Source organism: Pongo abelii, chromosome 4, assembly GCF_028885655.2.
Source record: "Pongo abelii isolate AG06213 chromosome 4, NHGRI_mPonAbe1-v2.0_pri, whole genome shotgun sequence".
Classification (NCBI taxonomy): Eukaryota; Metazoa; Chordata; class Mammalia; order Primates; family Hominidae; genus Pongo; species Pongo abelii.
The window spans coordinates 39,302,705-39,326,844 of record NC_071989.2 but is presented as its reverse complement, the minus strand read 5'-3'; the positions used below and the strand labels follow the sequence as shown (position 1 = coordinate 39,326,844).

The window sequence follows — 24,140 nt, the reverse complement described above, 5'->3', positions numbered from 1 at the left end:
TCCTAATTGGGGCTGTGTGTCTGTTTCGCGCAGGGCGGAATGACAGCGGCGAAGAGAACGTCCCGCTGGATCTGACCCGAGGTAACGCGGGGCGCCACGGGCGCCGGCAAGGGCGCGCTGCTGGGGAGGAGCTGGGTCCGGGGCTGGGGGCCAGAGGCAGGGGCGGGCCTCGCACGGGACCGGCGGGGTGCGGGGGCCAGAGCCGGAGCCCAGCCTGCCGGCCCGCGGGAACCGAGCCCGGGGCCGCCTCGCCGGACCCATCCCCCTACCCGGCGCCCGATTCCCTCGCCCGAGCCCTTCTCCGGGCCTCGGGCTGCTGCGGGTGCGGGGGAGCCCCGAGTGGAACTCGGCAGAACCCGGCGACCCTCTGGGCTCGAGCTCCGGCAGAGTGGTTTGCACCTATCCCGGAGTCCGGCAGCCCAAGCTGGGGGCAGCCGGAGGGAGGTAGAGGCTGTTATTTAGGTTGCAGGAGGATGTTTGAGGGAAGAGCGACCACATCCTGCCCTCCCTGTCCCCGGAGCAGAAGCCGGACCTGCTCGGTGCTTGCCGACTGCGTGACTGCTTTCCCCTTTGCCCACCGTCCTGTGGGGACCCGCGGCATTGATAACTCGGTAGTGAAACCTAGAACTGGTCATTACTGCTAAATGTCTGGTTTGTGCTGTTTCCCTTCTGCTTCCCTTTCCCGGGCCGCTGGGACTGTAGTTGGCTAAAGACCGCCCCCTCACCCTGCTGCAGGTTCATTGTTTACCTTCTGCAGTGGAGATGGGTTTGTTTACACCTTCCGAACAGGGGAAATTCGGGTGATATTTTTAATGACCTAATCCAGTTACTAGCCAGTGTTTCCTCTATCACTTACAGTACTAGAGTTTATTCGACATTATCTCGTTGAAGATTTAGTAGTTACGTACAAGATTCTTTTCTCTTCCACGGTAAACAGGATTTAGCCTACTGATTCCGACGAAGTCGTATTTCACACGGGCTGTAGCTTGGAGTGTAACCCGATTCAGCTGTACAGAATCAGTTTCTGAGATCTATAAAACACCTTAGGAAGTAAACAAACAAAAAAACTTGTTGTAGACATTCTGTATGAGATCAGTTTTTTACCCTATGTCGTACCTGACGTAATGACTGTTATCTACAGTAATTTGTTAAACCTGGGCTCCTTGTTGACAACGTCTAGAGTGAAAGCATAGTGCATTTTCTAATTTGTTTTATTTTGCATATCACAATGTAAGATTACTGTTTTATAAACTGAATGGTCAGCTTTCACTTAGCTACAAGAGTACATTTTTATAACTTAATATTTTATTCTGAAAGTTCAGGGACTTAGTTTTGGGTGAACTAGGTCCTTTTACAAGACAGTTTCTAAAATATAATACAATATAATAGAGCTTAAGTCCTGGAAATGGCTACTAATTAGATTATCAATGCACTAATTTCCAACATTTTTTTCAGCAGATCGGTTTTGAGAATTAGTATAGTAAGATGTAAAGCTTTTGACTTCTGTGCAACTGTTTGGAAACTTGACTATAACACACATGTGAAAAATCTATATAAAATAGATTTACTAGAAAACTTCCTAACAAGGATAATTTCTATAATTTCAGGTCTGTAAAAGATGTAATTAGTAAGTGATTTAATTTATGTACAGGCATATGTGTTTTAGATGAGGGTGAAAGGAGCACTTAATAAACTTGAGTTTAACTGGTGCATTAAAAACCTGCTTAGATGTGGTGCTGGAAATATATAGTTGTATTTTAAATTGAGTTCGTCGAGCTCCTATATATAGTGGTTTCTCTGCTTGGTGTCAAAATGTTGAGTTGTGGAAGAGCTTAGGTACACATCTGATTTGATAATTTTGGCTTACTCCAGTTTTACTGAGGCACACAGGTAACTCTGTTTACTATTTAAAATGCCATATTAACTGAGAATTTAGTAAGCACCTATGTCCATAGGTATTTCCAGGTTAATATAGATAGTGCAGAAAATGCTGTTTTCGGCTTGCCCTGACAAAATGTACTTCAGTTTGGAATAAAGTATACACAGCCATTTAAAACTGATTGCAAAAATAAAGAGAGAGAGATTGTATGAGATCTGTATTTCTAAATCATAAGGAAGTTTAGAATTAATCTGAATTAGTCATTTTATAGTGATACTATTGTTTTAAAAAGTTGCTGTTGTGACAGACATTTCATTGTTCAAAGAAAGCTTGAAGAAAATTCATGAGGGATTAAAGTTTAGTAATAATTTGAGAACTGTGAGGAAGTTTGGGTTGCAGCTGAAGGGCAGCTGTTTGTGGATTAGATTACAGTATGTAAAAAGATAAAGTTTGGGCAACCAAAAATTTTCTTGTTTAATGCCAAGGCAGTGTTTGCTTTTATTCTCATTTTTTAAATTTAATCTTTGAGAGATTCATTGTGTAGTTACCTAATAAAGCTCATTATAAAATAGAGTACATGGTCATTGTAATCCCTAAAGGATCCATCAATGTGTAGTGAAAAGAGAGTTGACTATAAAGTGAAATCATTCTGGATTGTAACCTCAGCTGTGAGATTTAATAGTTGGGTGATTTGCGGCAAGTTATTTGACCTTGCTTTACCCCTGATTTCTTCATTTCTAAAATAAGAGATAACTTCAAAGGGTTAAGAATGTGAAAAGTAAATGAGCTAGTTCTTAATTAAAGTACTTGGCATAAGACCGGATACTTTGTAAGTGATATTTAACATTAGTTGCCTTCCTACATTGTGAAATCACAATTTTAAAACTCACATTAAAAATACTTTAAACGGTTGTTTTGAATATTATAAACGTGTTAATAAGGAATTATGGTATTCGAGCTTCTTTTTTTTGAAACATACTGTTATACTAATTGGGTATAGTCTATCTGAGTTAGAGTTCTTGAATATAACAATTGTAAAGTAATCTGTGACATTGCCAATAAATTAAGTCTAAGCGAAGTGCAGTATGTTATATTCACTTAGGATAAAATGTGATACTGTATTTCATAGAACCTTAGAATTTTTCTCTCTGACACCAGGACATTTCATAGTATTTTAATAATGACGTGGCTAGCCTTGCAAGCTTCTTGAGGCTCAGAAGAATTCTAAGTTTCATTGGTTTTGGTACTTGTGTTAGTGCTGTGGTTCATACATAGAGTGCCTCAGTTAAAAATTGTTGATGGATTAATTTTTATCTAGTTTAGGAACTTCATTATAGTAGACTTTATAGTCAGCATATTGGTAATTGTTGCTTTCAGTTTTGTTCAGACAACTACTTAATTTGTGAAAGTCCCCAATATTTGCTAATGATATTATTAAATACTGTCTGTAATGCATGCCAAAATGTATTTTGAAGCCCAAATGCTTCCTCTCGCCATTTGTACTGCAAGGATAGACTGTCTTATCAGTCCAGTAGTGCATCTCTTTACTGGTACTGAATCACTTGAAAAGATACAGTGTTCTTCCTGGGCAAACCCCTCCTGGTATACTTTAATTATTGTGTTCAAAGTGAATTCCCAGAATATGGACACACTAGTTCAAATATAATTATTAGAATATAATTTATTTAAAAGTACAGTTGAATTTTATAATTTTTGATTAACCCCTTTACGTTTCCACTAAGAACTAAAAAACTGATTGTCTTGATTGCTGTTTAATACCTAGAAAAGTAGAAAGTTTCCAAAATTATGTAGATTTGAACTCTAACTTTTTATTTTCCAGTTTCTTCTAGTTAGGAGTTTACTCATTTGTTTAATCATTCAGTTAGACAAAATGGACATTGACTGAACATTTATATACCAGATGCTGAATTAACTGCTGGAAGAATAAAAATGAGGAAACACTTTCCCCCTTTTAAGGGTTTCATTGGAATAGACATAAGGAAATGATTGCAGGTGGAAAAATAAATTAAGTAATCAAACTACATAGGAAACAGAGGTAACCCAATAGTAGCCAGAGGAGAGAATGATTAACTTTATGGTGGGTAAAAGGATCAGAGAAGTCTTATAGAGCGGTTGACTTCTTAAAAGAATAATGGTGGACATAGTGGAAGGAAACATGTGCTCTCTTGGGAATATACCATACCCTGGGAAGGGGAAAGTTAGGAAACAGAGGAGCTGCCTAGGGTGCTGCTGATATAATCTGACAGATGATAGAAGACTGGACCATGGCGTTGGCTACAGAAATGAAGTCAAATACATATTAAAATGGAAGAATTATCTAATTTGCTTTCTTCAGATTTCAGACTGATTTTGTAGTCCCCCCACTCTATGCAGTGAATTTTATTTCTTTATTAAAAAGGTAGAGGCTGCCCATCCAGTGTGAATTCATCGATTGTCTGCTCAGACTTACTGTCTTTACCCTGATTCAAAGAATAAAGCATTGCTATTCTTTTCCAAGGGTAACTTGGAAAAACTTTTATCCTTCTGATACTGTTTCCTCAAGATTCTTTGTAGAACTAAGATCTTCTCTTCATTTCTCCCTTACAGTTGGCTCAGTTTTCTCATGTTCAGCAAGCAATTTTTATGTTCTTCACATGGACCAGGTACTATGCTAGGCATGGGCTGAAAGTGGGAGATACGGAATGATAACGACAATATTACAAAACTTTTTTTTGAAGCCTCTACAGACAGAATAGTTTGTCTTCACTCCACAACTTTATTGCTTAACCACTAAAGTCTTGTAAACAAAACTCTCCCTCTGTACTGCAAATAATTTCTTAAAAGATGCTAGTAACCTCTTGCAAAATTTATGGGCATTTGTAAGTTCCACATTCTACTATTATAAATACTATAATACTAGTTTTGTGCCAGGCACTGATTTCATTATTTTACTTAATATTCAACTGTTTTAGCTACACTTATTGTCCCTGTTTTACAGTTGAGAATATAGGCTTTGAAATTTTAAAGGACTAAAACTCAAACAAATAACTTAACCAGTGTCACAGGGCTTAGTGAGTGACTCGTATGTGTCTGATAGTCATCTCAGAGTTGTTATGTGTAAAACTTTGCACCCCAAAGTGTACTGCTTTTCACATTCTAGGTATTTCCGCCATCCTCTATTATTCAAGCTAGAGATCCACTGCTTATCCTCTTCGTTGTGTTGCTAAACTCCTCTATTTGCTTCTGAAATAGCTGTTGAATTCAGTCTCTCCTTCTGTTCCATTGTCAGTTCATATCCTCATTATGTCGTTGTGTGGCAGTAACATCTTCTCACCTTTTTTCACTCGGTCTGCTGTATGGCTGCCAGGATTATTTCCCAGAAATCGAGATCTGATCTTGTTCTCTTAAATAAAAAAACAAAACAAAACACATACACACATTTTCTAGGCTAATTTTTGCTCACAGAATACAGTCCACATTTCTTTAGTTTGGCATTCAAGGCCTTTTTTGATTGACTCCCATATGGTTTTCTTCTGTACTATTTCAACCATACACATCTCAATATATCTGCCTCTCTGCATAGTTCACTTAATTACATACAGTGCTTCTCAGAGAGGATTGGGGAGAGTTTGCCAGTCTAAAGCACCAACCCCCATTCCACCTCTTTCTCCGTGAAGACTGTATGCCCCTACTTGAGAATCTTTCAGTCGAAGAATGTTTGCTATTCCTTGAACATGGCATGCAGTTTAATATTTGCTTGACCTTGCGTAGGTATTTCCTTTGCCTTGAATTGCATTTCCAGCACAGCTTATCTATAGAAGTCCTAATTCTTTAAGGTTGAGGTCACATGCCATTTCTGGAGATCCTTCCTTATCCCAGTGGGAATTTATTGCTTCCTTCTCTACTTTTTTACATCTTTATTTATTCTTTTCTAAATTGCAGTTACCATTGTCTTACTTTAGTTCTTTGTCCAGTTTCTTCCCCCTTCACTAGATCTTTAGCTTCTTGAGGGCAGGAGGCCTGTTTTACCCATTTTTAACATCCGCTTCCCCCAGCATCCATCAGATAATCACTGAAGCATTAATTGACTGGAAGAAGGGAGTGAGAGACATGGGAAAAAGAATAGTACAGTATTAAGGAGATTAGAAGGAAAAGAGTGCTTTAAGTTTACTGTCCTGAGGGACAATGAAATTGATGGTGCCATAAAATGGAGAAGTCATTTTGGGAAGGATGATAATGAGTTCAGCTTTGCACCTTGAATTTCACGTGATTGTATAAATGTATAAAAGGTGGCAGCAAATACTGGAATGGAGGTTTTAGTTGCTCTGAATTTCTGGTCTGATTGTTCTGTGTATAAGATATTGAGAAAAGGGATATAAATGGAAAAAGAGCTTAAGATTTGAATGTTTGAGAATAGATAAGATGATGAGGGTGTATATCACGGGGTAGGAATCAATAAGAAGAAAGGAGTCAATAGAAGAGAAGAGAGAAAATTGTGATCTCTTAAGCTAAAACAGTTTGGATATTTGTCCCCACCCAAATCTCATGTTGAATTGTAATCCCCAGTGCTGGAGGTGGGGCTTGGTGGGAGGTGTTTGGGCCATGGGAATGGATCCCTGATGGCTTGGTGTTGTTTTTGCGATAGTGAGTTCTAGCAAGATCTGGTTGTTTAAAAGTGTGCACCTACCCTCTTACTCTTTCTCACTCCCACTTTGCCATGTGAGATTCCTACTCCAGCTTCAACTTCCATCTTGAGCAGAAGCACCCTGAGTCCTCCCCAGAAGCAGATGCTGGCACCATGCTTCCTGTACAGCCTACAGAACCAATAGCCAATTAAACCTCTTTTCTTTTAAATTACCCAGGCTCAGATACTTCTTTATAGCAGTGCAAGAACAGCCTATTACAGAAAATTGGTAAGTGGGAGTGTTGCATTGCTCTAAAGATACCTGAAAATATGGAAGCAGCTTTGAAACTGGGTAACAGGCAGAGGTTGGAAGAGTTTGGAGGACTCAGAAGAAGACAGGAAAATGAGGGAAAGTTTGGAACTTCTTAGAGACTGGTTGAATGGTTGTGACCAAAATGCTGGTAGTGATACGGACAATGAAGTCCATGATGATGAGGTCTCAGGTGGAAATGAAGAACTTAGTAGGAACTGGAGCAGAGGTCACCCTCATTATGCTTTAACAAAGCACTTGGTTGCATTCTGTTCATTCTGTGGGGACCTGTGGAAGTTTGAACTTGAGAGTGATGACCTCTGGTATCTGGCAGAAGAAATGTCTGAGCAGCAAAGTGTTCAAGATGTGTCCTGGATGCTGCTAACAGCCCATGCTATGATTTAGGAGCAAAGAAATGACTTAAAGTTGGAACTTGTTTTTAAACAGGAAGCACTGCATAAAGGCTTGGGAAATTTGCAGCCTAGCCATGTGGCAAAGAAAGAAAAAGCTTTTTCGGGGGAGGAATTCAAGCAGGCTATAAAGCAACCACTTGCTAGAGATATTTGCATAATTAAACAGATGCCAAGGTGCTGATATCCATGAAGTTAAAAGGCCTTCAAGGCATTTTAGAGACCTTCACAGCAGCCCCTCTCATCATAGGCCCAGAGGCCTAGGAAGAAAGAATGGTTTTGTGGGCCTGGGCTAGCCAGGCCTTGCTGCCTTGCACAGCCTCAAGACACTGCTCCCTGCATCCCAGCCACTCAGGCTTCCAGTCTTGTTCAAAGGGGCCCAGGTACAGTTCAGGCTGCTGCTTCAAAGGGTGCAAGCCATAAGACTTGATGGCTTCCACGTGTTATTAAGCCTGCAGGTGCCCAGAATGTAAGAACTGAGGCTTGGGAGCCTCTGCCTAGATTTCAGAGGATGTGTGAGAAAGCCTGGGTGTCTAGGCAGAAGCCTGCTGCAGGGGTGGAGCCCTCACTGAAGATCTCTATTAGGGTGGGGCCAAGGGGAAATGTGGGGTTGGAGCCCCCCAGAGTCCCCAGTGGGGCACTGCCTAGTGGAGCTGTGAGAAGGGGCCTACCATCCTCCAGACCACAGAATGGTAGATCCACTGGCAGTTTGCATCCTATACTTGGAGAAGCCACAGGCATTCAACTAAAACCTGTGAGAGCATTCCTGGGGGCTAAACCCTGCAAAGCCACAGGGCAGAGCTGCCCAAAGCCTTGGGAGCCCATCCTTTGCAGCAGTGTGCCTTGAATGTGGAACATAGAGTCAAAGGAGATTATTTTGGAGCTTTAAGATTTAATGACTGCCCTGCTGGGTTTTGAACTTGCATGGGGCCCGTAGCCCCTTTCTTTTGGTTGATTTCTCCTTTTTGAAATGGCAGTGTTTATCCAATGCCTATATCCTCATTGTATCTTGGGAGTAAATAACTTGTTTGTGACTTTACAGCCTCATAAGTGGAAGGGACTTGCCTTGTTTCAGATGAGACTTTGGACTTCAGAGTTAATGCTGGAATGAGTTAAGACTTTGGGAGACTGTTGGGAAGGCATGAGTTTATTTTGCAGTGTGAGAAGGACATGAGATTTGGGAGGGGCCATGGGCAGAATGATATAGTTTGGATATTTGTCCCCACTCAAATCTCATGTTGAATCGTAATCTCCAGTGCTGGAGATGGGGCATGGTGGGAGGTGTTTGGGTCATGGGAGCGGATCTCTCATGGCTTGGTGCTGTCTTCGTGATAGTAAGTTTTCACAACATCTGGTTATTTAAAAGCGTGTGGCTCCTCCCCCCAGCTCCCTCTTGCTCCCGCTCTGCCATGTGAGATGCCTGCACACGCTTTGCCTTTGCTGTGAGTAAAAGCTCCCTGAGGCCCCCCCAGAAGCAAGTGCTGGTGCCCTGCTTCCTGTATAGGCTGCAGAAATGATAGCCAATTAAACCTCTTTTCTTATAAATTACCCAGTCTTAGGTGTTTCTTTGTAACAATGCAAGAATGGCCTGATATGTAAGCCAAGAGAAGAGTTTTGAATTGAAGGGGCTGCTAGACTGTTGCATTGAAGTTGAAGTCCAGAGAACCAGGTTCTACTTTAATCTGAGGAAGATGTGGCATGCTATTTAACCTCTCTGGCTTCAATTTCCTCACCTCTAAAATGCATACTACTTTATACTTGTAGCACTTTAGCCTTCTACCTTTGTAATTCTCACATATCACTACAGACCTGGAATATTGAAAAGGTTAAAAAGAAAGCATTTGTAGCCTTCTTAAACCACTGTGAGTAGTAGTCCCACAAACAATAATGAATACATGTAGGAGTGGTGGTATTTCATAGCACTTTAAATTTAAATTACAGTCAACTCTCAGTTTCCTTTTAAGTGATCCACCTGCAGTGACTTGCTGCCTCCTCCCGCTCCCGGGTCTCAGGCTACCAAGAATAAGACTGCGAAAAGCGCAGTGGGGTGAGCGAATGGTTTGCTTGCCTGTGTATCTGTGCCTCTGTCACCAAGCTATTAAATACAGTCCATTCTCAATTACCTGCGTTAAAAAGATGAATAATGGTAGAAGAATGCTAAATATATAATCTAAATACTTTATATTGGTGAGAAAATATTTTATGTTCTTTTCTCTCCCACAATAGATTGATGTATATTTTCTTTTACATTTTATTTGAATTATTAGCACAGATTTTTGTTTCCTAAGCAAATGCTGTTAGTGGAAGAACATAAACAGGTTAAAATATTTGTTAGATACTCTGTATGAATAATTGAAGTTGACTGTTAATGCTTTTTGGGTCATCTACGGATACTGTTATTTGTGTTTTTTTGTTACAGTGGCCAGGTTAAAGTTGAATGGCTCCTTAAAAATTATATCCATACAACAAATGTAGTTATAAAATTACAGACATACAAGTAAATTGAAAATAATTGTGTTAAACTAGTTAATACGTATAACATTCATATACCCAAAGTAATAGGGTTGAAAGAGAACCTAAATATAAATATATTCTTCGTATTCCTCTTTTAGAGGCTTCCAGCCAGATTGCGTAAACTGAGCAATGTACCTGGAATGATGAAATTTATATAAAATATAAAATTGAGGATATTCTAATGCTTTAAACATATCCTGTTAAAGATGTCAGTAAGAAATACAGAAAATGTTTTTTTAACCTTAATTACCTGGATTTTCAAGAATCTGCCCCCTTCAGTTACTTTTCCTTTTTTTTTTTAACCCCATTGTGTTAATTTGGATTTGTAATGGTTTTATTAATGTCAACCAGTATATTTTTGATCACATGGGTTAATTATATATATATTATATGATCACATGGGTTAGTTAATACTGTTGTGATTGAGGAAGGCATACATCTTCCTTCAGGGAGTTTCTGTTGGGATATAGCTCTATCAGTGTACAGTAAAAGACAGTAGTATTTGAAGCACATGCCAGTTATCTTTGTAAGGGACTCTAAAAGCTAGAGGAATTCAGAAAAAATGGGAGATAGGTAAGGAATGACCTAGAAGGAAGATCTCTTAGAAGTGAGGATATAATGACAATTGTAAGACCTTTGCATAAAAGAGTAGCAATTCAAATAGGTAGAGCTCTGCACCAGGGTTTTAAAACTTTTAATTTTTTGAACGAACGTTTTCCTGGTACATTATTTAGTATTTCAAGATAATGTTGAGAAAAAGTTAGGGGTAAGTTTTGTTTTCCTGTATATAAATCCCTTAACAATTGAAGAATGATTATGTTACAGACAGGCTCTTCTGGCCTTGGAAGGTACTGCTGGACTGAAAGATTTGGAGCACACTGTGAAATACTAATTGTTTGTGTGTACTTGTGACTATGAGTCTATAAATGTCTGCATTCCAGACCCAAGCATAAGTAATTAATAATTTTTTTCTTCCATTGTTTTGTAGTGCATGTCTTGCACCTTCAGTAATACTGTTTAATGGAGGGAGTATGCATGTTCAAAGTCCTTTGTAAATTTGTCAAACTTATTTCTAGAAGTATGCAGTCTGGAAATAGAGAATATAAATGGGATGGGTGGTGTTTTTGTTTTGTTCTACAGTAAAATCACCAGATTTTCTGATCTCAAAATTTAAACATGTAACCTGACAGTCAGATAGAATATTTGAAATGAAGATTATCCTGAAAACCACAGAATGCTTCATTGCCAAATTCAGACACCCTACCCAGCCCTCTAGTGATTTAGGTACAGGATAAATCGTATTTGAAGAAATTATTGCTCTATTATAGCAGCAAAACAAGACTTCAGGGATTTTAGTCATCTTGCATTTAATCCAGTGAAATTTCCTGTGTTTCCTGTAATGAATAGAGAATGAAGAGACATAGAAGCTGTAAACAAAGAAGGTTGCCAAGTAATTTAGTTACTAAGAAGGAACAGCTTGTCGGATAAAAGTGTATTTAGCTGTTTTAGATGTGTGCACATACATATTTTTATCAGTAGTTTCATACTTCAAGAAATCACATCTTAAAATAGTATTGCTAATTATTTCCGTGCTTAGTGTTTGACCCTCATATAATAAAATTTTTAATTGCACTTTTTTTCACTCATAATTCTATAATGCACTTTCTAATGTTTACCACACTACCATCACCACCACTCCCCTCACTCAAGAAGGAAAAAAAAAGGAAAAATGAAAAACTCTGAGGAGAATGGAGTTGCAGGGAGAGACTCCAGTGGTTGGAAACACATTTTGAGGTAGGTGAGCTGTGAACTCTTAACATTTAGCCATGTGGTAGTTTCTGGATATGTAATCAGGTAGCAAATGGAATATTGTGAAACTGTTTGTTCAGTGTATGTGTTATAAGTTTTTAATCATATCTGTCACATGTGGTATTAGTATAAAATTATAATAATGGATGTTTGAATACTAAGCTATTTCCTACCTTGTTTATTTAGAGTGACATTTTTACTGTAGGCTATAACTTTCAGTGGTATTTTTAAATGGCGTAACAGCACAAGGCAGGTCAGATTAATTCTTATGTCATATAAGGTTTCATATGTTATATAAGAATAATTCTTACATGACATAACAATTTGTAGTGAGTTAAATTTTAGATTGGAATAGTTTTAAAAATGCTTAAACCACCTTATTTTAATAAGAACCTTAACATTGTCTTTCTTTTTTCTCATGGGAAAGTTTGTTGTTTCATGGTCATGTTTCAACATTGTTTTGAATACACAAGTATATGTTATTGTTTTACCCTAGCAGAATGAAAAAAGTTATATATTTGAAAAGATTCTGGTTGTTCTTCATATCAAAATTAAAAGGAGGTGATTAAGATTCGGGTAAACTGTGGCAGTTGCCTTTTGCTATGCATTGTTTCTTCTAATAGTTATTTTGTTTTACTAAAAAAACTCTACTTGATTTTTGATTCCTGGAGGAATTCTTTGCATACATCAGTAATTGTTTTTATATTGGAAAAGTACCACAGAGAAAAAGTGTAATTACCTTTAAAATAAATGTATTGCTGCTAAGTGTTCACCTGGAGTGCTTGAATATGTATGAATTTCGGAAAGGTATGTGCATATATAAATCTAATGTTTGTTTCTAAGAATATTTGGAAGCTACTTTAGAAATTAGTAGACCTCCCACTTAAAGCAGGAATTTTCTCTGCAATATCAGACAGCTGTCATCCACCATCACTCAAACCTTCCACTCATGGGTAGGTTATTCACAGTGGTTTGTTCCTTTGTTGAGCAGCTATGTTTGTTAATAAAACTCTTACATTGAATTAGGAAAAAATCTAATGAAAAAATAACTTTCTGCAGTTAGTCCTAGTTCTTTTATTTGGTAAGTGTTTGCAAATAAAAAGTAGTAGATGTAATCAGGCTGGACACTGCTGTATGCTATTAGAGATTTGGTTACCCTTCTCTTCTTATACACAGGCCACTCACCAAGTATTTATTGAGTACTGGTTATGTGTCCAGCCTTGTTCTAATTGGTAAATGTTTAATCGTCTTTGAACACAAGAAATAGTAGCAGCAGCTGCCATATTTTGAATAATGTATGTTGGGGAGTGTGTTAAAAACATTACTTAAATTCTCATTGTCTTCCTACATACTTACGAGAATATGCATTAATACTAACCTGTGTAACTGATGAGGAAAATGGGGCGATGCCAAACTAGCCCAAGATGATATAGGTATTATGAGAGAGAGAGGTGGGGTTCAGAAGCCTTTCTTTGTTTCTGATTCTAAAACCCATGCACTTAACCCTTTGCAGTCTTCCCAAAGACAACATCATATATAAGATAAATCATATGACTAAGACTAAATGAGTATTCTGTGTATTGTAGAGTATTGATTTGGAACCCCCAGGAACCAGATTATTAACTGAGATCCGAAATGTATATTTTAGCCATTTCGATACAGTTGTTTCTAGAGCTGGTTCCTGTTTTTTTTCTAACTTGAGAAAATAACTATTAACTTGAGAAAAAGTTAAAATATGTTAACTTTTTCTCCTTGGCTAGGGTCATCATTATGAATGTTGATTTTTGGGGTGGGGTGGGGTGAAGACGATTTATTACTACCCTCTGTAATACCTCACCGCTCTTTTGATTCCTGTATGCCTCTGCGTTTCTTTCAGTTGTCACTTTACAATGCAGTTATTATCCGTATATTTAGTGGTCCTTTAATTCTTTGTTTTTTACTTTTATTGTGCTGTAGAATGGCAGCTGTAAGTGTGGACTTATGCTAATATATGTAAAATAGGATAAATAAGTTGTGATTATGAAGAATTAAGAGGCTCTACTATGCATAATATATGTGAATAAACTTGGTGATGATACATACTTTGAATTTTTATTGTCATTTTTTGGAGTGCTTACATTTGAGTACTGGTTTTCCAAATAGGTAATTGCCTCATAGCATATTTCAAAGTAGGTGAAGTATGACTTGATATGGAGTTGGCTTATACGTATGTAATATGGATAGTAGGATTATATGAGGATAGCTAATAAGTTACAAAATATGACTAATATGGACAGAATAACATCTAATAAGGTACTGATTGCATGATATGAAGACAGTCTAGTATTGACTAAAAGCATGGTGTCAGACCCAGACAGATCTAGATTTGAATCTTGATCCTGCCTTTGAGAAGTTTAGGGCTCTGCTGGACAAGTTGCCTTTTCTGAGCATGTTTCTTCATCTCCTTTTGAGATAACACTTATTTGAGGATTGAAGGAAATGTTTGTGAAATATTTATTACAGTTTTAGCACATAGATATAAAGAAATAGATATTACATATTCTTATTTGTATAGTCAGTAAAAGCAAAAGAGATGAGAATGGAGAGATTGATGTGAGCTGGAAAAAAAAATCATAGAAAGTGGAGGATTGTTTCAACCTTGGATGGGTAGAATGTGGTTAAATGTAGAGGAAATAAGGCGTAAATAAAGGCATGACACATTTTACTGAAAGGAACCGTAAGAATATAGAATTTCACTATTAGATTTGTAGGATAAGGTTAAGTTGTTGAGGACCTTCAGAACTGCAGAGAAAACAGTAAATGTTACATAAAAATTTTCTTTTATTGAAAGATAGCATAGATCCAAAAAGTCTTTGTTATAAATGTACAATTCTGAGAATTTTGACAAATTGAACACATGGGGAATCAGAACCCAGATCAAGAAACATAATATTGCAATACCCTGGAAGCTCCCATTCTGTTTCCTTCCAGGCACTACTTTCCCAGCCAAGGAAGGCACTATCCTGACCTCTAATGCCATAGATTAGTTTAGCTGCCTGTTTTTGAAATTTATAAAATGAGTACATCTTTGAGTGCTCAGAGTATGTACTCTTATTTATCACCATAGATTAGTTTAGCCTGTTTTTGAACTTTATAAAATGTACTCATGCAGTAGATGTACTCTTTTTATAAAGTTCAAAAACAGGCCAAACTAATCTATGGTGATAAGTAAGAGTGTATACTCTTTTGTATCTGCCTTCTTATGCCTGATGTTATGTCTTATCACCATGTTGTATATATAAAGTTATTTTAATCTAAGTCTGCTCATGTGTATCAGGTATGTTATGATGTGGATGGATTCTTTTCTTTAGGATTGTCAGTGGGTTTATATGAGTGGGTAAAGTTTGAAGTAATTACAGTAATTCCACCTTAATTAAAAAATTTTAAATCATCTTCTCCATTTCTCTTGTGTCTTCAGCCTGACCTTTTCATTGAACAGGTTTTGGCCAGTTAATAATATGTCTAGATAGGTGAACTTTTTTTTGAATGACTGTTTAATGAAAAATAATCAAATTACTTATAAAGACTTCAAAACTACAGATTAGAAAGTTGAAAAAATTAGAATTGTAATCTAGTAGAAGTTTTGTGTTGACCTAATTATGTTTCTGGGATGATTACCAAAATCAATTTAGTATTTCTACAGAGAAAAAGGGAAGATGATAAACATCCTCAGTTCAAAAGTATGCTTATGTGGAAATATCAATATTTGTTAATATGTTAGATTTACAACATGCAGTTGTAATTGTGCATCAAAGTTGAAAAGTTGTTAGAATACAAAATAGAGATCCTTCTCCTTGAAAGAGCATACATATATAAATATCTTTTCTGATTCTCTATTTTAAGAGTTCAAAATGAACCATTAGAACTGTCTTATACCACTCCAGGTTTTACATATGAGGGAAGTCATAAAGTGATGTCATGGATTTTCTAATAGATATATTAGAACTTTATTAGACTGATAGTATCTAACATCTCATTGATACTTATAACCTATCTCTGTGTGGTTGTTTCTCTTTCTGCCTTGTTTTTCTGTTTCTCTCATTGCTTTCTATTTTGCTATTTCTAGCCTTTCTTCAGATGACCCGTTAAATAGAGTATGCTATATAGATGAATTACATTTTTCTTTTGTTGTACTTGCTACCTTTTTATGTTCCCTGATTTAAAATAAGTTTTAATATTTAGATTTTTTGTTGTTTTCAGTGATTATTTGCCCCCTAAGAAATAGTGATGTGAGAGTTGGAATAGGAAAAGATTCCACTGCCTTTCTTTTGATGCTTGTCTCCGAGAAATTTAAACCAGGTATTTTGTAGGAAATTGATTAAATACCTGACAGCAACTTGGCAACATGTGTTGTTTTAGCATACACTTTTAAAATAAAGAAAATTTTTACTTATTTCAGTATGCAAAAGCACTAGAGTAAATATGAAAGTGAAACAAAAATACTGAAGTGTATGAAAGTTAAGAAGTTTCTGATGAAGTACATTTTCTAAATGCTGATAATTAACTATTAGTATTAATTTACTTTAAATACTTGAAGTGTATTAAATTTTTATACATACACTCTTGGGACGTGTGGAAAACAATGAGTTGGGAATTTCATGAAGATGGGAACACTTAATATAACCTTGACAGATCCTTGCTGACTCTGAGTCCAGACTATTTAAAAAGTTCACTGAGCAGATTTAAACTAAGTGTAGATTATTAGCTACCAAAAGAATTCTTGTTGTTAGTGGTGAATTTTAAGTGATTGCTTGATTCTATTAAGAGTGATATAATGCAGTAAATGTATATTTTTAACCAGGATTATATTATTTATTGCTCTTATATATACCGGCACATCATTTTCCTTTTTCCAACCATTTTTAATGACTTTCCTTAGAATAAAGCTGAAGTAGTGCAGTAAACTAAAGACTGTTCCACATGATCTGAACTTTGTCTAAAGTGATATTTTGATTATTAAAATATTACTAAATGTAGTTTATGGAGTGATGGATTAATTTCGCAGACATCCCAGAAATTATATACTTACCAAGTAGATGTCTTTTTCTTTTAAGCATTCTTCTTGCAAGGCACAGGATCAATGGAACCAACATCAACGGAACCATTGATGTTGCTATTGTTCAAAACATTTTAAAATTCTACTTGTGAAGATTGCTAAAGCTTGTAAGGCCTTTAAATTTATCCTTTATATTATTAGTCCTTCAAATTGCTGTTTGGTTTGTCCTTTGAGGATGAATTGGAGTTTGGGAAATGGTCAGATATAATCAGGCTCAAATTTGGGAAGTTATTAATTCATTAATTTATTCACTCATGTATTTGAAAATAATACATTGAGCACCTGCTCTTTTCTCAGCACTGTATTACATACTGGAAGGTGGTATTTGCAAGGTAGATAATTACTTTTAAATAAATTGCCACTATATGCAATACTGTCATTGTAATCTAGTCCCTGGCTACCTCTGCTACTATTCTCATTTCCTAACTGTCTCCTGATTCACTGTGTTTAGTGAGATGATTTCTATGTTGGTCATTCCTAATCATATTTTCTTTGACCCAAATTTGTACTTTTATCATATTCTTTCTGGATTGTTTTTCCTCCAATATTTCTATTACTTAATCCCTCACTGTTTAACTCTGTTCAAATGTCACCTTATTATCACTGAGGCCTTCTCTGATCACTGTGTCTGAAGTAGCTCCTCTCTCTGTCACTTGTCATTTTTTTTTTTTTTTTTTTTATCGTTTTGCCTTTTCTTTTTTGAGACAGGGTCTAGCTTTGTCATCCAGGCTGGAGGGCAGTGGCATGATCATGGCTCGCTGCAGCCTCGACCTCCTGGATTCAAGTGATCCTGTCACTTCAGCACCCCCACGTAGTTGGGAGTACAGGCACAGGCCACCAAGCCTGGCTAATTTTTTGGTATTTTTTGTAGAGACAGGGTTCTGCCACGTTGCCCAGACTTGTCTTGAATCCTGGGCTCAAAGTGATCCATCTGTCTTGGCCCCCCAAAGTGCTGGGATTGCAGGTATGAGCCACTGTGCCTGGCATTATTGCTTTTTCTTTCATAGCCCTTGTCGCTACTGATATTACGGTATATATTTCTTGTCTCCCTGGAATGTAAGTTTTGTGAGGAGACAAGTACTTTGTTTTGTTCACCATTGCATCCTTGGTGCTTAGAACAGCCCTGGGACATAGTAAGTGCTGGGTAAATATTTGTTGACTGAATAATTGACTATCAAATTTGTGTTTAAGCTTGAGGGCTCCCGACCAGTTTTGCTGCTTACTCAACATTGTAACCATGTCGTCAAGTACGTCAAACCTAATATGTTTCAAACTGGCTAATTATCTCATTATTCTAAAAATCTTTCTGGGTTAAGAGAAGTACTTTAATTGGGCCAAATAAGACACCCAGGAGACATCTTAACCTCGTTCCTTGTCCTTATTCCACATATCCAATCTGAGACCAGATGGTAATGATTTTATCTCTGAAATACTTGCAAATCTGTTTTTTCCATTTCTGTTGCCATGCCTTTATTCAGGCCCTTATTATCTTTCCTGATGATTCTATTGACTTCGTAACTACTCTCCCTGTTCTAGTTCTGTTCTTTTCCAATCTGTTTTCTTCTCTGTAACCAACAAAAAGTTTCCCAAAAAGTCAATTTTCCCTCGCAGGGTTGAACATCTTCTTCATTTGGGCTTTTATAATATATTGTATTTTACCTTTCTTATAATTGGCATAGTTTTATTCACGTGTCTGCCTCTGTCACAGTAGACAAATATTTGTTGACCTTTACTGTGTACTGGGCACTGATCTTTTGCTGCTGATTCAGTGGTGAAAAAAATATATTGAGTCCCTACCTTTGAGGCACCTATAGTCTAGCGAGGAGAACACAGTAAACACATGAGTGCAGAATTTTAGGTACTGATAAATGCTCTTAGTAGTGTAAAATCAGGTATGTGAAAAAGAGTGTGGGGGGAATTGTCAGAGAAAGCTTCTCTTAAGTAGTAGTGTTTAGTTGATACCGAGGAGGCACCATGTAAAGGCGGAAAGTCTTCAAGTAGAAGGAAAACCTAGCCAAAAAAATGTGACTATCAGAGACAGGAAAGAACCAGTATGGCTAGTGCTTGATGAATGAGAGAGAGAGTATGGGAAAATGAGATTAGGAGAGAGACGGAGACAAGTAATAACTTGGAGAAGGTGGTACAACTGCAAAGGGAAGTCATTAGAGGGTTTTAGGCAGGAGTGTGATATGGTGAGATAATTTAGAAAAATCACTCTGCCCCTTGGACAGTATACTGTAGCCTTTGGAGCAGGCACTCCATAGCACATGCCGTTAAATTAATGTTAACTGAATTAATAAGTGAATGAATAAATTCTTTCATTCATGTTACAAGATGAGCAAGATTGTTCCATTTGAATCACTTGAAACTGAAGTAGTGTATTGTTTTTCAAGACGAGATAGCAAAACCAAACATTGTAGAAATGATAGTTGTATTAATAGATTTCCTTGTAAGCGATGTGTGTATAACCCTAATTACTTTAATATTTTTGAGTTGTCAAGTAATGCCTGATTACTAATTTTAACAACAGTTCTTTTCATTGTGGGTGGAAATGCTGTATTTAATGAGTATATAACATAGAGTATTCTGCCAGTTTTTCTGAAGGTTGAGGTTACAAGATAAATCAGACCTTGCTCTTCAAGAACCTCCAGTTAGTTGCATGTTACTCAAAAAATGTAGACTGAATGGATGGTTAAGGTAGACTGACAAATCAAGAGGCCCAGAAGGGACTTCTTAGTCTTATATAATCTTTGTCAAAAATTATTCTATTCATTTGATATACTTTATGCTGCTGCTGCAGCTAGATGCTTTCATTTAGATGTTGAATCTATCCTTGGGAATATGAAGAAGTACTGAAAATAGCAGAATGAGTGAAGTTAGTGTTAACTTTATTCTCTTTAATATTAAATAAATTTTTATTCTGGATATGAGCTCTCCCCTTCCTCTCATTTATGTCAGTCTTTCCCCTTATTCAACTTTAACTTCCACCGTCGTCCCACCTATCCAGCACCAAGACATGTGGGCTGTGAGTGCTTTGGAAACAATCTTTTTTTCTTAGTGCTGAATCAGGATGGCTTATAGGCAGATTTGGGGGAAATTCTTGTCTTTCATTTCACAGTTTTTATTCATATGTTGTTTGTATTTTTTTTTTAAGTGAATGTGATCCTGGCAATCTGTTCTTTAGCATCTAGATTTTCAGTCCGTTGTTAAAATTAAAACCCTTTTTTAACCTATTCTTTCTTTCCTTTTTTTTTTTGAGACGGAGTCTCACACTGTAGCCCAGGCTGGAGTGCGGTGGCGCGATCTCCACTCACTGCAACCTCCGCCTCCCAGGTTCAAGTGATTCTTCTGCCTCAGCCTTCCGAGTAGCTGGGATTACAGGCACCCACCACCACCCCTGGCTAACTTTTTGTATTTTTAGTAGAGACGGGGTTTTGCCATGTTGGCCAGGCTGGTCTTGAACTCCTGACCTAGTGATCCACCCATCTCGGCCTCCCAAAGTGCTGGGATTACAGGCGTGAGCCATCACGCCCGACCCTTATTCTTGCTTTCTAATTCTGCGGATTTAATAAACATTTATTTAATAAATATTTATTTTTGTGCTAGGCACTGTGCTAGATCCTAAATATTTTTTAAAGAGGCTATAGCATGAGCATGTGTGCCTTTGGTAAAGTAAAATCATGGTTTGGGGTTGGCAGATACATGAGCCGTTGTGGTAGAAATTGCTCAGCAATCACCAGACTCTTTCCTCTGAGTGACACTGAGGGTTCATAATCCTCAGAGTAGTATTCCTGGAAGCACTAAGGCCGACACTAGAGTTGAAACCTGATTTGCCATTACAAGTATAATTGAATAATGTCTGTGTTTTGGTTTGTTGACTGAGGGATATTTTGCACCTTTAGCAAATAGAGGAGGATTTAGCTACTTAAATTGTATTATTTTTTACTGTTAGCATTTTCCAGAGAAAGTTTTATTGGTTAGGTGCATCAGGGGCATTGAAATAGCCTAAAATAAATTGGAGAAAAACTATGAAAAAATTTAGCTAACGATTTGTCTTTTTAGTTAGTTCATGGAAGTGTTTGGATGTAATCTAATCAATTGGATACTGTTACAAATTTCATTGCTAAAAGTAGCATGGATGTGATTCTTAACTGATACTGTTATTTATTTGATATTTATCCCTTGGTCTGAGCAGGACATTCTTAGTAGTCCAAACTTTGCACTAGAGAATGGCTGTTTGGGTTCAGAAATAGTGTAGGTGAAGATCATTGGTGTGGAATTGTACAATAGAAGCCAAGTAAGCAGAGTTTAGAGCTAGAAGAAACTGATAGAGATCACTTAATTTCGAAAGACTTTTAACAAAAGAAGGTGGCTCTCTAGGTACAAAAGGTAGATTCCATTGTCAATGTACTTTGAGGAGACTGACAGTATTAAGAGGACTACTTGAGTTAAACTAGTCAGTAATCTTCCCCAGGATCCCCATTGGTTTTATTTTATGTGTACATACATAAAATATAAACTGCAAATTATGGGAAACCTTGTTATTTTAGATCTTATTGGTAATTTGTACAGGTCTGGATCAACTACAGTTTACCTTTGTGATACTGTAAAAAGTTCTTTTTTTATGCAGATAACCCTAGACTTATGATGGGATTACATCCTCTTAAACTTCCTAAACTCATTGTAAGTGAAAAATAAGTATTTGTAGACAGGATAGGTTACAAAAACAATGTCAAAAAAATGCTAATGACTGGGTACACTGTAGAGTGTTGGTTCATTCTGTTGCCCAGGCTGGATTACAGTGGCAGGATCATAGCTCACTGTAACCTCAAACTCCTGGGCTCAAGGGATCCTCCTGTCTCAACCTTCTATGTAGCTAGGACTATACACGCACACCACCACGCCCAGCTAATTTTTAAAATTTTTTTTGTAGAGATGGATGTCTTGCTGTTAGCCAGGCTGATCTTGAATTCTTGTTCTCAAGCAGTCCACCCACATCAGCATCCCAAAGTGCTGGGATTAAAGGTGTGAGCCACCACGCCTGGCCTATTTACCCTTGCGATCATGTGGCTGACTGAGATTTTGACTCACTACTTCTGCCCAGCATTATGAAGGAGTATCCTACCGCATACTGCTGCTCAGGAAAAGATCAAAATTCAGAATTCAAAGTATGGTTTCTATTGAATGCATGTTGCTCTTGCAACATCTTAAAGTAAGAAAATTTTATGTTGAACCATCATAAGTAGGTGACTGTATTAATTTTAAGCTATTTTACAAAATTAGCATATCACTCCTTTTTTGAAAATATACATTCCTAATTATTACTGTGAAATGAAAAGTGAATTTGTAGAAGGGAAAATCGAAAATCACATTCTTTTTTTTTTTTTTTTGAGACAGAGTCTCGCTCCATTGCCCAGGCTGGAGTGCAATGGCGTGATCTCGGCTCACTGCAACCTCTGCCTCCTGGGTTCAAGCAATTCTCCTGCCTCAGCCTCCAAGTAGCTGGGATTACAGGCGCCCACCACTATGCCCAGCTAATTTTTTTATTTTTATTTTTAGTAGAGATGGGGTTTTGCCATGTTGGCCAACCTGGTCTCCAACTCCTGACCTCAGGTGATGCACGTGCCTCGCCTCCCAAAGTGCTGGGGTTATAGGTGTGAGCCACCGTGCCCAGCCAAAATTCACGTTCTTGCTCCATAATTGGCAAGCAAATACCAGATGTGCTGTTAAGTTTTCTAACTTTTTTTATTTGTGAAAAGGGATAAAATTTTGTATATCTTACAATGTCATTATCAGTATTAAGTGAGAAGATTATTTGTTTACAGACCCCAGCATAGTGTCTGGCAAATGCTTAGGTGAAAACTCATAAGAACAAGTGTTAATAAACAAATAACAGTTATTTATCCATTCTTTTGATCATGGACATTTGTGTTATTTGTAGTTTCTTGCTATTATATACAGTGATTTTATGTATAGTCTTGTATATGAATCCTGCTGCTTATATGTAAGTTTCTCTGCATTATATAATTTAGTGTGGAATTACTGGTTATATGCTGTGCGTGTGTGTGTGTCTGTCTGTGTGTATGTACGGGGAGAGAGAAAGATTATCCATCTATATGTCTTTATTCTCACAGTGATAATATATAGGAATTGCTGTTGATTCATACTTTTGTCAACACTTGGGATTATCAGATTTATTAAAAAATATTTCATTGTGAAAAATTTCAAACATACACATAATTTGAGAAAAAAGTACAGTGAGCCCTCATGTATTCTTTACCTTCAACCATTATAAACATATGGGACAATCTTATTTCATTTGTATATTCTCCCACTTCCCTCATGGATCATTTTGAAGCAAATCCAAGGTATATATTATTTCATTGCAGATCATCAGTATGTATTTCTAAGGGATAAGGAATTTTAAAATATGCAACCACAATGACATTAACACAACTGAGTAAATGAACAGTAAGTTCTTTGTAGGTCAGGCGCGGTGGCTCACTCCTGTAATCCAGCACTTTGGGAGGCCGAGGTGGGTGGATTGCCTGAGCTCAGGAGTTCGAGACCAGCCTGGGCAACGCGGTGAAACCTTGTCCCTACAAAAATACAAAAAATTAGCCGGGCGTGGCAGTGTGCACCTGTAGTCCCAGCAACTTGGGAGGTTGAGGCAGAAGAATTGCTTGAACCCAGGAGGTGGAGATTACAGTGAGCCGAGATTGTGCCACTGCACTCCAGCCTGGGAGACAGAGAGAGACCCCGTCTCAAAAAAAAAAAAAAGAAAAAAACCAAAGAAAAACAAAGCAGTAAGTTCTTTGTATTATCTAATATTCAGTCAGTGCTCAAATTTTCCTGATTGTTTTACAGATACTTGGAGTACTTTAATGATTCATAGAAGGTCAGCATACTTTATATATATATATTTATTTATTTATATTTATATATGTAAAAAAGCAAGTTGTTCATCTAGATCACCTTCCTTTTGGGTAATTTGTTTTTCTGTGTATATTAACAATTTCTTTCAAACATTTTGAATAAAATGTGTTTAGGTGGTTATTTATTCTGCCTTTGGATTCATTGGGCATCCTGATTCTAAGTATTTCAAGTCTTTGAGTAATTCCAGAAAAGTGTCAGTCCTTGGGTTTTTGAGTATTGCATTTCCCCCATTTTGTCTTGTTACCTCCTTTATGAACTCTCATGTATGTTAGAGTTTCTCATTATCTTTCTTGGTTGTTAAACTTTTTTATGTGTTTCATCTCCTTTTTTCTGAGAAGCCAAGTTCTGTATAGTATCTTCAGCTAGGTCTTTTGTTCATTAATTCTTCTGCTAGCAGTGTTTATGCTGTTCATCCCTTCCATTGAGTTATTTCAGTTATGATATTTTTATTTCAAAAAGTTCTGCCTGGACTGCCCTCCCTCCCTCCCTCCCTCCCTTCCTCCCTCCCTTCTTTTCTATTCTGTCATGGATCTTTTTGATAACTTTTTTTTTTTTTTTAATGT

General features: G+C 37.2%; 1 protein-coding gene across 8 annotated transcripts in view; it reads left to right on the top strand.

Moving 5' to 3' along the window:
• RICTOR (RPTOR independent companion of MTOR complex 2) overlaps positions 1-24,140 on the top strand; it is a 135,572-nt gene that overhangs the window by 244 nt on the left and 111,188 nt on the right. For 6 of the 8 annotated variants that reach the window (XM_054555505.1, XM_009240664.3, XM_063724089.1 and 3 more), the window contains exon 2: positions 34-81. The exons of 1 other annotated variant lie outside the window; for it this stretch is intronic. In XM_054555505.1, the coding sequence (XP_054411480.1) occupies positions 34-81 (48 nt within the window). Of the gene's footprint in view, positions 1-33; positions 82-199; positions 612-24,140 lie in introns of those variants that run through there. One more of the 8 variants, XM_054555504.2, reaches the window with a different exon arrangement.